At 42.0% G+C, this 15,173-nt stretch overlaps 1 protein-coding gene across 1 annotated transcript; it reads left to right on the top strand.

Annotated features, from left to right (window-relative positions):
• The first annotated feature begins 512 nt into the window (after positions 1 to 512).
• On the top strand, positions 513 to 14,684 carry NT5C1B (5'-nucleotidase, cytosolic IB). Its single transcript, XM_053458785.1, has 6 exons — positions 513 to 835; positions 1,431 to 1,598; positions 10,191 to 10,320; positions 11,462 to 11,584; positions 12,326 to 12,510; positions 14,285 to 14,684. Exons 1-6 carry the CDS (start codon positions 716 to 718, stop codon positions 14,642 to 14,644), a joined length of 1,086 nt encoding a protein of 361 aa, XP_053314760.1. The 5' UTR covers positions 513 to 715; the 3' UTR covers positions 14,645 to 14,684.
• The last annotated feature ends 489 nt before the right edge of the window (positions 14,685 to 15,173 follow it).

The raw sequence follows: 15,173 nt of genomic DNA, 5'->3' as shown, positions 1-15,173 counted from the left end.
CTGGTCAGTCCGAGACTTTGAAATCTGATTGCTGTTGGGCTGCACCTTTTTCAAAATAAAATAAAAATTAAAACTTGAAATTCTTTAATAAATCGTTTAGAAATTTGGGGAAAATACCAGAGGAACGAGGTGTCAGATTATTAACGTCGCTGTATTACTAAATACACCCCCACCTGCCCGCGGATACCGGACACCCCCACCTGCCCGCGGATACCGGACACCCCCACCTGCCCGCGGATACCGGACACCCCCACCTGCCCGCAGACACCCAGATCAACCATGGATACCGGACACCCCTTACCTGCCCGCGGACACCCTCACCTGCCGACACCCAGATCTACCTGCCGACACCCGGATCTACCTGCCGACACCCCGACATGTTCTATCCACACCCAAATAGATCGTATTCTTATGTAACGTGCTGAGGGGTGTGCGGCATTCTCTGCTCCCCGGTGTCCGCCTCCCGCTTCCCTTTGAAGACAGAGCCGATTCTCGCAGGACCTGCCAGCCGGATCTCTGACATCTTTCTACCCCCCTAAAAGAGCCCCCGCCGCAGAGCCCAGGGTGCCGAGTATCTCCCGCACCGGAGGGACCCGCCCCGCAGTCACCCACCTCCTTCCCCACACCCACCGCCACACGCCCCGATCTCCGCCGCCGGGAAGCCGAGCTCAGAGACACCCGCCGCAAACCTCCTGCCACCCGCGCCCTCGCCACCATGAGCACGGCCACCGGCACCCAACCGACCCCCGCGGCAGAGACCCCCAAACACGACGAGGGCGTCACCTCAGCCAAGGCCTTTTATGACAGCCTGGCATCCAAGAAGAGGCCGAAACTGGTAACGGGAGGGGGTGTGAGGAGGGGGGGTAGTCTGCATCATTTAACCCCATGAGTACGGGTGGGGGGTTACAGCTTAAATGGTATTTAAATAGTACTACAAGTATTTGAATGCTTCTTCATTTCCAGTGGGCCCCAAAGGGTTAACACCCCTGCATAGTCCAAATTCCAAGTATAGATCTGTGTAACCCTTTCTGCTCCTTTGGCACCAAATGGTCAAATACCCCCTCAGCTGTGCCCCTGGTTGTTTCAAATGGTTAAATACCCCCTCAGATGTGTCCCTGGGTGTTTTAAATGGTTAAATACCCCCTCACTTGTGCCCCTGGTTGTTTTAAATGGTTAAATGCCCCCTCAGATATGCCCCTGGTTGTTTTAAATGGTTAAATGCCCCCTCAGCGGTGCCCCTGGTTGTTTTAAATGGTTAAATGCCCCCTCAGCGGTGCCCCTGGTTGTTTTAAATGGTTAAATGCCCCCTCAGCGGTGCCCCTGGGTGTTTCAAATGGTTAAATGCCCCCTCAGCGGTGCCCCTGGTTGTTTTAAATGGTAATTTGTGTTGTGGCCTTCGTAGGGTTAACGGTAACATGTCTGTCCCGCAGCCGAAGCCGCAGAACGCAGTGACCATCGCCGTCTCCTCCAGGGTTCTGTTTAACATGTCGGAGGACCGGAAAATGTACGAGGAGGAAGGGGTGGAAAAATACGTGCAGCACCAACAAACACACGAAGAGGAGCCCCTGAAAACGGGGCCCGCGTTCCCCTTCGTGAAGGTATAAGGGGGGCAAAAAGTGTGTCGGGGGGGGGTAAAAATAACATAGTCTGCAAAATGTAGCCACCTAAACTGTAACGGTTAACAATATGAAAATAAAAGTGAAACAAAAATGGAAACAAAACCCCAAAACTCACTAGAAAAACACCGGTTCTGATTGTAAATGGAGCATAAGGTGACCCAACATCCTTGGCGCTGGCGAGAGCCCTTCGGGGAGGAAAAACTTGTGACGGCGCATGCCGTGGGTGCTGCTGACCGGCTGATCACAGTGGCCATCCTGTGACGTCACCAGAGACCGGTTCAGTGACAGCCGGCGTGTCGGATATTTAAAGGGTGTGTGCTGTAGAAAAGCCACTTCCTATACTGCGAAAAGGGAAGCTAGCGTGTACCCTACGGCATTATTCCTCCCCAAATGTAAGGGCCACAAAGCAGCCCCTTTAAACAGTGCAGAAAGCCCCTGCGGCATGGTGCAGTGTTACCAGGACACGCTGCGCATGGACGCCTGGCATAGCAAAATTCCATTCCAGGGATCGGCAGCTCTTTGTAAGCAGCTGCTGAGTGTGACGACTCCCATAGAGCATAGCCAGCCCGCCGTGCATCATGGGAGATGTAGTCCGCAGAGGCTGCTACGCCAAAGATTGGGTTTGAGTCCTGGCTCTTTGCTGAGAAAGTGGTTAATAAGTGCAACAGCCTCCCGGCAGAAGGGGTAGAAGTGAACGCCGTAAGGGAATATAAACATGCGCGGGATAGGGATATGGGTTCTGACTTAAGACAAGACCAAGGACTTCGACTAGACGGGCCGTCACTTTCTGTGTTTGTCTGTTTTTTATCTATGGATACAGGGTATTATCTGTCAGCTTCTAGAAAGGGATGGGAGTGCGGGAAGTGCTCGTTACTCCACTTGGGTGTGAACCCTGTTAAACCGGTCAAGGCGCTTTCCCACTTACAGTAACAGCCCTCTGTAAAGACATAAAGCATCGCTATGTAGCAGTAAAATATATAAGCTATCATTATTAATATGCAAAGGAGGAGTAGATACATAGGAACGCCTTCCAGACAAGTTGTGTGGACAGGTATAATAAATAAAAACTACTAATATTTACAACAACAAAAAAATTACGGGAGAACCAGCAAAAAAAAAACCGAATGCTATTCCGATTTATATGTTAATTTCAGTCAAAATAATCATTTCCAAACACCGGTCACATTTTTTATTTATTACTTAATTTTTATTATTTTTACGTCTTTCATCTATAACGTAAATCACAGCTGCTCTTAAAATTCTTTAAAAAAAACCTAAAACCCTATTACATTTTATACATTTTTATTAATTATATGTATAATTGTATTACATTATTAATTTCGTAATTATTCTATTATATTGTTAATTTCAATAGAATCCACCCCAACCATAGCGACCTTTACAACCAAACCTGTACATGTACAAGCTCACAAGGCATTGTCCTTAAGGGGTTAAAGGGGACGTGTCACAGCTTTAAGAATAACTCAAATCAATTATTAAAACAAATTTTAATAATGCAGATCCTGGGAAAATGGTAAAAAAAAAAATGTTGATACCCGAACCCATAGTAATTGTTTATTCAGGGGGCCGATGAAAAGAAAAGCCGCAAAGGGGAAGGGTCTTCTTTACGACAATGAAACTCCGGCGCCAATATTTGGCTACCTTTAAAATCCCGAGTCCAATTGTGCCTTTTACTGGCTTTGTACAAATATGTCAGGTCCGGGCCTTCCCGTGTTTTATAGCAGATTGTAAACATTATTATTAATAATAATAATAATAATAATAACTGTACACATATCTCAGGCTTTCCCATGTATTATAGCATTATAATTGTATTATTATATATATATATATATTAATATTATATAATGCTATAATACATAGGAAGGCCTAGACTTGCAATATTATTATTATTATTATTAATTGTACAAATATCTCAGGCTTTCCCATGTATTAGTGCAGTCAATTATTATTATTATTATCATTATTATTATTATTATCATTATTATTATTATTATTATCATTATTATTATTATTATATGCTATAATACATGGGAAAGCCTGAGATATTTGTACAATTAATAATAATAATAATATTTGTACAGCTATCTCAAGCCTAGGCTTTCCCATGTATTATAGCATTAGGTTATTATTAATAATAATAAAAATAATAATATTTGTACAAATATCTTTGTACAAAGGCCTTCCCGTGTAAACTAACTAAACCATCTAAACTAACTCGGGTTGGGATCAAATTAAAAAATGTAGGACAACTACTCATTGTGTCCGCTTAGTGATAACAATAGTTAACTCAATTTTATTGTTTTATTTTTACTTCAAAACATAGAATTTGATGGCAAATCCGACCCATTCAGCCATCTAGTCTGCCCATTTTTGTCCCGATGTAAAGACTCAGACCCGGCCGATGTACAACCAGGTGATACAATGTTGTTAAAAAGTATCTGTCGTTTGTAGAAGAATAAAATATCGCAATGATTGTCGAGATGCGGTCGCGTTTGGTGATTTGGGAATTTCCCATCATGCATTTCACTTCCTTTGCATGTCCTGAAATCCATTCCTATTTGTTAGAACTGGTGCAGAGTCCAAGAAATCATTTTTTTCTATCTGTTAAGCACCTAGATAGATTGATTCACACTCCTTAACTGTTGCAGGATCTTTCGTAATCAAGAAGCCAACAGGAAATACGTTGGGTGTAGAAACTCCCGACCCAGGGCACACGGTGATAAGCTATAACGGCTCAAACGGACATGTTTAGTAACTGCGACGGCCAGGCCCGGACTGGGACAAAAAATAGGCCCGGGCATTTAAGCCTGAGCAGCCCATATTTATTTATTTATTTATTTATTGTTAAAGCCCACCCTTCATGTACCATCTTTGCATTTAATCATTCACACAAATCATTAACACATTCATTAATGCAGTCTCACAAATCATTCAAGCAATTCATCCACACATGAATTCATTCATTCTCATACGCATTCACACTACCCCCTCTCATCATCTTATCTGCCCCTTCTCACTATGTTCCCCCTTTTCACTATGTAACCCCCTTCCCCACTTATCAATATGTACCGCCTCTATCTATCCCCTCTCCCCCTTTCTCACTACCTAACCCCCCTCTGCCCCTTCTCACTGCAGCCCCCTCCCTCACCCTACTTACCTTGTTGCCAGAGCAAGCAGCAACTGCGACCGCGCCTGTGGCAGGGCAGGATTGACTTAGGGGCTGATGGAGCTGCAGCTCCAGGCTAGTACCTTAAAATATGGCCGCATTAAGGCAGAGCCCCTTAAGCCCGCCGCAACTGCAACCGGGTCCGCCACTCTAAGGCAGAGCCGGCCTTAGGTGTTCTGGCGCCCTGTGCGGACTACTCCTCTGGTGCCCCCCCATCCCAAAAAAAGAAAGGAATAAAAACTTGTAACAAAACTCCCCTTTCTCACTATCTATCCCCCTGTATCACTATCTACCACCTCTGCCTCTTCTCACTGTTATCATTATATACTGAGGCAGACATTGACGGTGGTACAGCATAATACTTATCACTATATACTGAGGCTGAAATTGACGGTGGTACAGCATAACACCTACCACTATATACTGAGGCAGACAATGACGGTGGTACAGCATAACACCTATCACTATATACTGAGGCACACATTGACAGTGGTACAGCGTAATCCCTATCACTATACATTGAGCCAGACATTGACAATAGTGCAGCATAACACCAATCACTATATACTACGCCAAACATTGATGTGGTGTAGGCCTACCACTTCATTGTCTGGCTTAGTAGTAGGGATGCACCGAAACGAATTCTGGACTGAAACCGAAAATGCAGCATTTACCTGTCCGAAACCGAATATGACCTCCCCACACCATAAAAAAATCTAACACTTTTATTTAAAGTAAGTAACACACCAAAATAGGACAAAACAATTAAAAAACAATATTATATGTATATATATGATTGTTAACAGCAATCACATTCCTATCATGCCCAGGCATACCCAGATTCCAGGATGTACTCGCAGACTTGGCATGATAGGAGTATGATTGCCCTATCTACCCCTTCTCACTCCCTTCTGCCCCATCTACCCCTTCTCACTCCCTTCTCCCCTATCTACCCCTTCTCACTCCCTTCTCCCTATCTACCCTCTTTCCCCCGTCTCACGCCCTTTTCCCTATCTACCCCCTCCTAACTATCTACCCTCTCCCTCTTTGAAGTTCACTTACCTTTCAGGAGTCCTGCGGTGGGGGTGCAAGGCCTCTGCCTCCCAGCTCTGCCACTGTATGGAACAGTATAGAGTGATGGGAGTTATGATGTACTTTTAGAGCATAATTAGATCATGAAAAAGACATTGGAAATGGTACAGCATAACACCCATCACTCTCACACATTTACCAATCCACACATATATACCAATCCACACATATATACCAATCCACACGTATATACCAATCCACACGTATACCAATCCACACATATATACCAATCCACACGTATACCAATCCACACGTATACCAATCCACACACATATACCAATCCACACACATACCAATCCACACGTATACCAATCCACACGTATGCCAATCCACACGTATGCCAATCCACACGTATGCCAATCCACACGTATGCCAATCCACACGTATGCCAATCCACACGTATACCAATCCACACGTATACCAATCCACACATATATACCAATCCACACATATATACCAATCCACACATATATACCAATCCACACACATATACCAATCCACACACATATACCAATCCACACACATATACCAATCCACACACATACCAATCCACACGTATACCAATCCACACGTATGCCAATCCACACGTATGCCAATCCACACGTATGCCAATCCACACGTATACCAATCCACACATATATACCAATCCACACATACACCAATCCACACATATATACCAATCCACACATATATACCAATCCACACATATATACCAATCCACACATATACCAATCCACGCATATATACCAATCCACGCATATATACCAATCCACGCATATATACCAATCCACACATATATACCAATCCACACATATATACCAATCCACACATATATACCAATCCACACATATACACCAATCCACTCTCACTGAATATTTTCCTACCTTTCCTCTTTTCTCCTTACAGCTCCTTTTCCTCCTCTTCTTCAGTTCTTCTGTCTTCTCTGTCTTCTTCCGGTTCAGAGGGCAACAGCTGCTGTGCGCCGGGGTTTGTTGTCAGATCCCGGCGCACAGCAGCTGTTGCCGTGCAGATCGCAAGGGAGCGGTATCGGAGGTCTTTAACAGACCTCCGGCTCCCTTGAGTGATTTTAAGCCGGGTTGAACCCGGCTTAAAATCACTCAAGGGAACCGGAGGTCTGTTAAAGACCTCCGATACCGCTCCCTTGCGAACCTGCTCCTCCAGCGGCGGACGTTACTGTCCGTCTCTGGAGGGGTGCCGGGTGCCGCAAGTTGGCACCCCCTGATGAGCGGCACCCGGTGCGGACCGCCCCCTAGAGTGTGACGCCCTGTGCGGTCGCACACCCCAAAGGCCGGTCCTGCTCTAAGGGGCCGGGAAGCCCCCACCAGGGCCGGCCTTAGGGGTCTGCGGCCGCACAGGGTTTAAATTAAAACATCGGGGTTTTTTTCCAACTTTATTTAACATCCTCCATGTTAAATAAAGTTAAAAAAACTTTATTTAACATGGAGGATGTTAAATAAAGTAAAAAAAAACCCGATGTTTTAATTTATACCCTGTGCGGCCGCAGACCCGTAAGGCCGGCCTTGGTGGGGACTTCCCGGCCCCTTAGAGTGGCGGACCCGGTAGGGAGGGTAGGGGCCAGGAGCTGCAGCTCCATCAGCCCCTAAATCAATGCGGCCCTGCCGTGGCCCGGCCCACCGGGCAAATGCCCGGTGTGCCCGATGGCCAGTCCGGGCCTGGCGACGGCAAACAAATGCCTCCTACACGAGCAGATCAAAGTAAACCTCTGGGCAGCCAATTGATTTCAAAGTAATTAAACAATTAGGTTCAATTAAACGTAAACCAGTCATAAAAATGTGTCCAGATCCCCTTGATACTCGTGCTAGTGTAAAAAGAAAGGGGGCATGAAGAGAAAACACGTTAATATATATATATATATATATATATATATATATATATATATATATATATATATATATATATATATATATATATATAACACATAATATCATAATCCACAGTTAAAATTGTGGTGTCCAGTGCTGGAAATGCAGATTGGAAAGCAAATATTAAGAAGTTTGGTTTCCTATTTACTATTATTTGTGTAGGTTTGGGTCAGCCTGGGGTTCATTTAATTAAGTATATAATTTTTATATATAAATATATATATATTTTTTTATATTTTCTCAATTCATATGGTTAACACAGTGTCTTAATTGATTTCTGGGACATTTGTCAGTTGATATTTGCAGACAAAAAAAGTGTCAATTAATCGGTAAAGATAGTTTTTTTTTTTTTTTATTAACCCTTGCAATGCTGTACTAAATTCATCTGTCTACAAACAGCTGAGCTTTTCCGTTTCCAACTCCTCCACGCGTGTACTGTGTGTTTCTGTCACCTTTTTACTGTAAATAAATCAGTTAAGAACTTTCTATAATTTTCTAGACCTACTTTAAGTTGCAGTATAAAAATTTCACGCCTCATTTGGAACGGTAGTTGAATCGCAAACAATGCTTTTTGTTCAGCACCGTTCACGCCAGCGCGTGTTTACGCAGGTCACTGAATCTGGCCTGCTTGTGTTTTAAAGGAGCAGTCGAAGCATGTTTTCCCATTATCTATTATTTGTAGTGTTCGCGTCCAAACGCAGTGTGTTCTTTGGCTCAGCTCTTTTTGTTAACGTTGGCTTCCGTACCGGCTGGACCGGCTGACATGCCGGAGCTAAACCCGATCACGGACATTGCCAGCGTTCCTAGGAGCGCATGATGCTTGTGAACAAATGCGTCTAAAACCTGCTATTTACAAAAATGCGTAACATTACATTTATTTATGTAGCATTGTTACAATAGAGAACAGTGAAAATATTTCGCAAAGGCAATTTCAAATTGACAGTAATATTACACGCGTGTTAAGACATAATGGTACATGTGAGCTTACAATCTAATGGGCAGTAACTTTATAATGTGCAGTTTTATGTCTGAATTTTGGAAGCGCCAAAAAAGATGTGATACTGCTACACAGTAGAGATAATCATATATTTTTTTTAACAATATCACAGATAAGTAATAATTCTAATAAAAAAATTCAGTTTCTATAAATAATTTTAAATTAAATGGTAGCCTCAAAATAACTGCATTTTTTATTTTCCTTTCTTTTTCTAAATGTATCACTTTTGTGTTAGCTGGCGTTGGTGCGCAGAAAACTGTACTTTTGTGTTGACTAAAAGTTAGTCATTTAAATTACCGTATTTGTGCCCCCCAAAATTTGAATATTAATTTAGGAAAAAAAGCCAGAATACACCCCAGAATAACCATAAACCATAATACACCCCCTTTAAAAATGCAAAGTACGTGTAATTCCCAAGGGTAGGTCTCCAGCACCGTCAGCAGGTATGTTTCGATTTTTTTTTACGTAAACTAATAATTCTGATCATATGTACTGTTTGTTTTTAAAATGTGGACTACGCGTTCCACGCCTTTCAGGACAGGTACGGGCAAAGTTAGCTATAGCATTTAGCAAGTGCCCGGGGGTATGGGAGGTAAAGGTCAGGGAGGGATGAGTCACAGGGACTCTCAGCTTCACCTACTATGTATGGTTGCCATATCAGCAAAATTTCAAGGGCAGATCAAATTTGTATGTGTTGCTGACCGCCAAGTCCTTGGGGAAAAAAATGGACAATATAAAACGCATAGTGCTATCGACCTTTAAACTATGTCCAAAGTAGCTTCAGAAAGCCTATATTTTCTCTTCCATATAGAATTCTACTGACAGCTTCGTAAGCGTAAAGGGTTAAGTGTTACCAAAAATCTAGACTATAAATTAAACATTGTGTTATTTGGTGGTGTAGCGGGACGCTATAGAAGAGTGTGCTTTATTTCTGAAATCTAAATTATATTAAACTTTACCGAAAGCTTTATATATTCATGTAACGGAAGCACAACGTTTGAACAAATTAAACAAAATTTAGAAAATTCAAAAAATATCCAAAAATAATCCGTAGAGGTTGAAAGCTGCACCAATTAAGACCCAAATAAGCCAGCGCTCTCCATTTAAGACTGTATGCCGTAAAATGACATTCGTAGCGTAGCCGTATATCAAAAAAATTAGCTGTTTGCACGGAAAAAAAAGACTCCATCCGATTAGAAAGCGGTTTAAACAGTCGGTCGGAATCTCGGTGAGGATCTCAACATCTAAAATATCTTAAAACATAAAAAAATAACCGTTAAATCTTCAACCGAGAAACTGAAAGAACCACATGGACGTCCTTTGCTTTTGCTACGTTGTAAGGAAGCAGCGTTCATCGTATTTTTTTGTCTTTTCATTTCCCCCCGCAGGCTGTAGAAGAGGTTAATAAGCAGCTACGGGCTCTCTATCCCGATAGCGAGGAGCTCTTTGATATCGTCCTGATGACCAACAACCATGCCCAGGTTGGGGTCAGGCTTATAAACAGCATCAATCACTATGGTAAGTCAAATAAACAGCACGCTTTATGCTTTTTTTTGGTGCTGCTATGGTGAAGGGCGTTCTGCGCTGGCTCTCAGGCAGCTCCTTTGAATGTAGATCTGTTTGTTTGCTTATGTCAGGCCATGGGTGACAACGCAAGCTTTCAACAAAGGCATGAGCCCATGGCGGCGGGCTTAACATGTCAAGTTACAAATCACAGCTGAAAGACAAGCCTCTTTCTTACACGCTTCCCACTCGTTTCATAAGCCCCCATTTGAAGTCTTTTTTTTTTATGATAAAGTTGTCTAACAGGGGGATTAGGCGTAGACTTCTCAGCCTATGAGTAATGGCCGCTGTCGCCCCCTCTTTCCTTTTGCCGGTGGGATACGTTAGAAGATAAAAGGAGAACAAAAAAAAAAAAAATCATATCATGGTAGGGCCAGCTGTGAAGAGATCGCTCCCAAATTTAAGGTCAGCAGATAGAGCTGGGGGAGGAGGGGATCAGGAAACTCGTCTGACCCAGGGTGGTCTTGCAGAAGACTTTCATCATGACACCTACAGTATGTCAAGCCGTTCGGCATTCCGATTCCAAACGTTTCTGGTTCTATTTAAAGGTAGAAAAAACAGGTCTTTTTCCATGAGAACGCCCAGCGCATAGTGCTTTAAAACAACATATAGTAAAGTTTTACTGCACATCTGATCCTTGTTCTTTGTTTTAATGGCGGCAGGGGATCCATTCTTAAAGTAAGCCACGAAGAGCTGCATGTGTTACAAATTTGGTGCAGGATCGGTTCTGTTCGAATAACACGTGGGTTATGCGAAGGATGAATTAAAGTAACCAAAGAGAATTTCACCTCAACGTTGAGGGCCAACTCAGCCCTTCTGGTTAAAAGTATCTGACCAGGGATGATCGCGCATAATCCATGGTTAAGCCAAGGAGATTTGTTACTTCTTACCTTAACTGAATCAATGAGTCCCTCTGTATTGCACAAGAAGTACCAACGCGCTTACATTTCAGGATGGTCCCCAGTTATTCCCGATGTATTCACGAAGCACCAACCTAAATGGTTAAATCACTGCCAAAATGTTACCGCGCTGAATGACTCGGCTTAAACTGAAATGTGTCAAAATACGTTTAATCAAACCACCATTTCATGCTTAGATCTGAATATCGAGCGTTTCTGCATGACGGGCGGTAAAAGTCCAATTGGATACCTCAAGGCCTACTTGACCAATCTGTACCTGTCGGCAGACTCGGAGAAGGTCCAGGAAGCCATTGCAGAAGGTAAGACACGTCTTTGATGCTCCGTTAACCAAAGGCTTTAGCGGTGCTTTGCGTCTTGCCTCATTATTATTTTAAATACACACATTTTTAATTCCATGCGCTGCCATTTCTTCCTGTAGAACATTTACGCCCATATCCATCCATTTGTGTATTTATCGTCTTAGTCCGTCTTAGTCTTGTCGTACCCCCTAGAAAATATGTATTAAGCGCTGCGTAAATGGTTGGCGCTATATAAATAAAATATAATAATAATGTGAAGTCTGCAGTAGAATATGGAGACAGAATTTAATTTTAAGTAAATTATTGAAATAATCCATCAGAGAGAAGATTTTATGCGTTCTTCTAGGTTACCAAAGTAGACGCCCGCATTGGCGTACTTTATTAACTTACCAAATGTGGCATCATGGGAACTGTAGACCTGTTGTGTCCAATTGTTTTCTTTCTGCTGGGAGGTTAAAAGTGTCTTGGATGTCTCTTACCTCCTTTATATTTCCATTGCACTTATTTTGTGCTTCCATACTTATTTCCCTTCCTCTGAAACCACCATTTTCTTTTCTTTTTATCTTTGCATCTTTTCTATCCTTTTATTCCATCATACATCGTCGTCCTTCGGTTGTGAGCCTTTCTGCCGTTAATACTTTCCATCGTTCCGTTCTCGCGATCGCCCCCTTATAAATCTCTGTAAGCGTTTTCTAATTACGCGGCTCTCTTAACTTTGCAGAATGGATTATCTTTTTGCAGGTATTGCAGCCGCCACCATGTTTATTGCCAAGAAGGATCTGGTCCTGTCGGAGAAGCAGCTGAGAGTAGCGTTCGACGGGGATGCTGTTTTGTTTTCCGATGAATCGGAGCAGATTGTAAAAGAAAAGGGACTAGACTCGTTTTTTGAACACGAGAAGAAATTTGAGAACAAGCCTCTGGCACAGGTACGGTATTCTAGGCCAGTGTTGTCTAAATGCATTGCGATTGGTTGCTGCATTTAGGTGGTTGTTCCCTTAAAGATTCCCCTAAAAACCTTAGCATCTTCAAAATACCAAATCCTCTTGACATGTGAAATCACATAGATATCCGGGGGCCGTTAGGACCACCTCAGTATGAAGAAGTGGCTCTACTTTGAAATCAGCTCCATCAATGAATAGGTCAAATTTTATTCTTTAACCCTTTAAGGACAATGGGTTGTCCTTAAGCCCATTAAAAACAATGCATTGTGAGCCCCTTTGTCATGAAGGGGTTAACGATGCAAGTCAGTTTTTGTTGTCTTTAAGGAGCCGCTACTAATTGTAAATGGCACGACGACACGTCATGAGCAGTTTTCTTATTCTATACACTGTGCTAGCCAAGCAGCCAGCAAATATATAGATCACATATAATGGGATTAAAAAATAATTATATTAATATAAATAAATATGAATACATTAAATAATAATATCCTGCGTTCATCAATTTGCACAGGCAAAAAAATATATGTTTTATTATGTCTGCAAATGAACGACACGGGAACACAAGCTTTTGGCACATGCGCACAAATGGAAAAGTGATATTTAGTGTCAGAATTATTAATCCACGTAGGTTTTGGCAGCCGCCTGGTTTTATTTAGCACGTTCACGCCGTATGTCGCTGGCGTCATAGAGCTTAAGAAGTGCTTTCAAAACAAGGTAGAAAGATTGTTTAAAATGATTTGGAGCTATAGGCACAATGCCGACATACGAAGAGGTTACGTCGGTGAATATAAACACTATACGTATAAAGCATTTTATCCTTGATGACATGGTAAAGAGCTTTCCTACTATAATTTCCCTGATTCTCGCTTATTGTCCTCACATAAATAGTTTATTTTTTTTAGGACAGGTCGGGATGGGTAGTTTGGAGTAATTTAGAAAGTTGCTTGTTTTTGAAAGAAAAGCAAATTAGTGTCCATTACAGTAACATGAAATGGATCCGAAATCCAGCGCAGACGGGGTTAATGTTGTAAATGACTATTGTAGCTGGAAATGGCTGATTTTTAATGGAATCTCATCATAGGCGTACAGAGGCCTTCTATCACTCCCATCACTCCTTTATCACTCCCATCACTCCTTTATCACTCCCATCACTCCTGTGTTCCAATGGCACGTTGTGTTTGCAATTCGATCATTAGAAAACCCTATGCAACTCGTTACATGAAAGTGACCCCATACTTTTGAATAGCAAATATTTTGTTTGTAAGGCAAAATCTACTAAACTGGATGAAAAATGGAAAACAAAAACATTTTCAGATTTAGAAATTATGGACAGTTAATGCAAATTATTTGTAGCTTTTGCATGTCTGGGTTTAGAGACGCCTTATTTGCCTAGACTTTTCATCGAGGATTGTCATTTAAAGGCAAATATTACAAGTTGAATTGTGAGATTTTTTCTTATGTTTTGGTAAATTTGATATTTAAGGGCTATAGCCTCAATAAAGTCAAATCCATCCCGTGTTACTATATGTTTGTGAAAACCCAACACAACAAAGAGAAAAAGCTGAAGATGTAATAGTACGTCCATCATCCTTAAGGGATGGTCTTCATGGAGGTACTACTACCTCCTTTGTCCTAAAGAGTTAGATTTTAATTGAATTATTCTCAAAATAAATGCTACATTTGGTGTTGGATGGAAAATATATCAAACATGTATCTAATATTAGCAACTAATACCATCTATTATATTTATTGTCTACAGGGACCGTTGAAATGCTTTCTGGAATCCTTGGGTAAACTTCAGAGGAAATTCCATGCCAAGGGCGCACGTCTAAATTGCCCAATCAGGACCTACCTCGTGACAGCCCGGAGTGCAGCTAGCTCAGGAGCCAGGGCCCTGAAGACCTTGCGCAGCTGGGGTTTGGAGGTCGATGAAGCCCTGTTTCTAGCAGGTGCTCCAAAGGGTCCCATCTTGGAGAAGATCAAGCCTCACCTTTTCTTTGACGACCAGATGTTCCACATCGAGGGGGCTCAAGAACTGGGCACCATCGCAGCGCACGTGCCTTACGGGGTCGGTCAGAAGTACCATAAATCAACTTTAAAGGAGGCTGAGAAAAAATAAAAGGGGCTGCCTACTTATCACGAAGTGTTCTAAAACCAAAGCGGAAATAGATGCTGTATTTAGGAGATCTGTATTTTTATGGATGCGGGTATTTTGGTTCAAAAGAACACAATTTTTTTTAAATTCCCAGGGTTAATTATTTTACTTCATATTTTTACTTAGATGTTAGTGCCTTAGGTTTTTTTTTTACAAGACAAAAGCTTAACCCCTGATTAAACACTCACCAGTATATTCCTTATCATATTGGAAGAACAGCCCAGAAGATATCTTGCAGACAGATTAATACAATTAACATAAATGATCCACATTCCGTAATAAATTGGAGATTTATCATGTATTATTCTCTGACATTTTGGAATAAGTATACCTGATTTCATTAGCTTTAGTTTTTATATGTGATATTTCTGTTCATTGTGAGGGGTTTTCCCTTCTGCTCTGGAAGTAGGAGGGTCAGTGAATATTGGGGGCCGTTTTTGGTTTTTTTATTGTTCTATAAATATATAATTCTATATTTTCTAGGGGAGGATTG

This window comes from Spea bombifrons, chromosome 3 (genome assembly GCF_027358695.1).
Source record: "Spea bombifrons isolate aSpeBom1 chromosome 3, aSpeBom1.2.pri, whole genome shotgun sequence".
Lineage (NCBI taxonomy): Eukaryota > Metazoa > Chordata > Amphibia > Anura > Pelobatidae > Spea > Spea bombifrons.
Note: the sequence above shows the minus strand (reverse complement) of the source record. Positions and strands in the feature narration are given on the sequence as shown.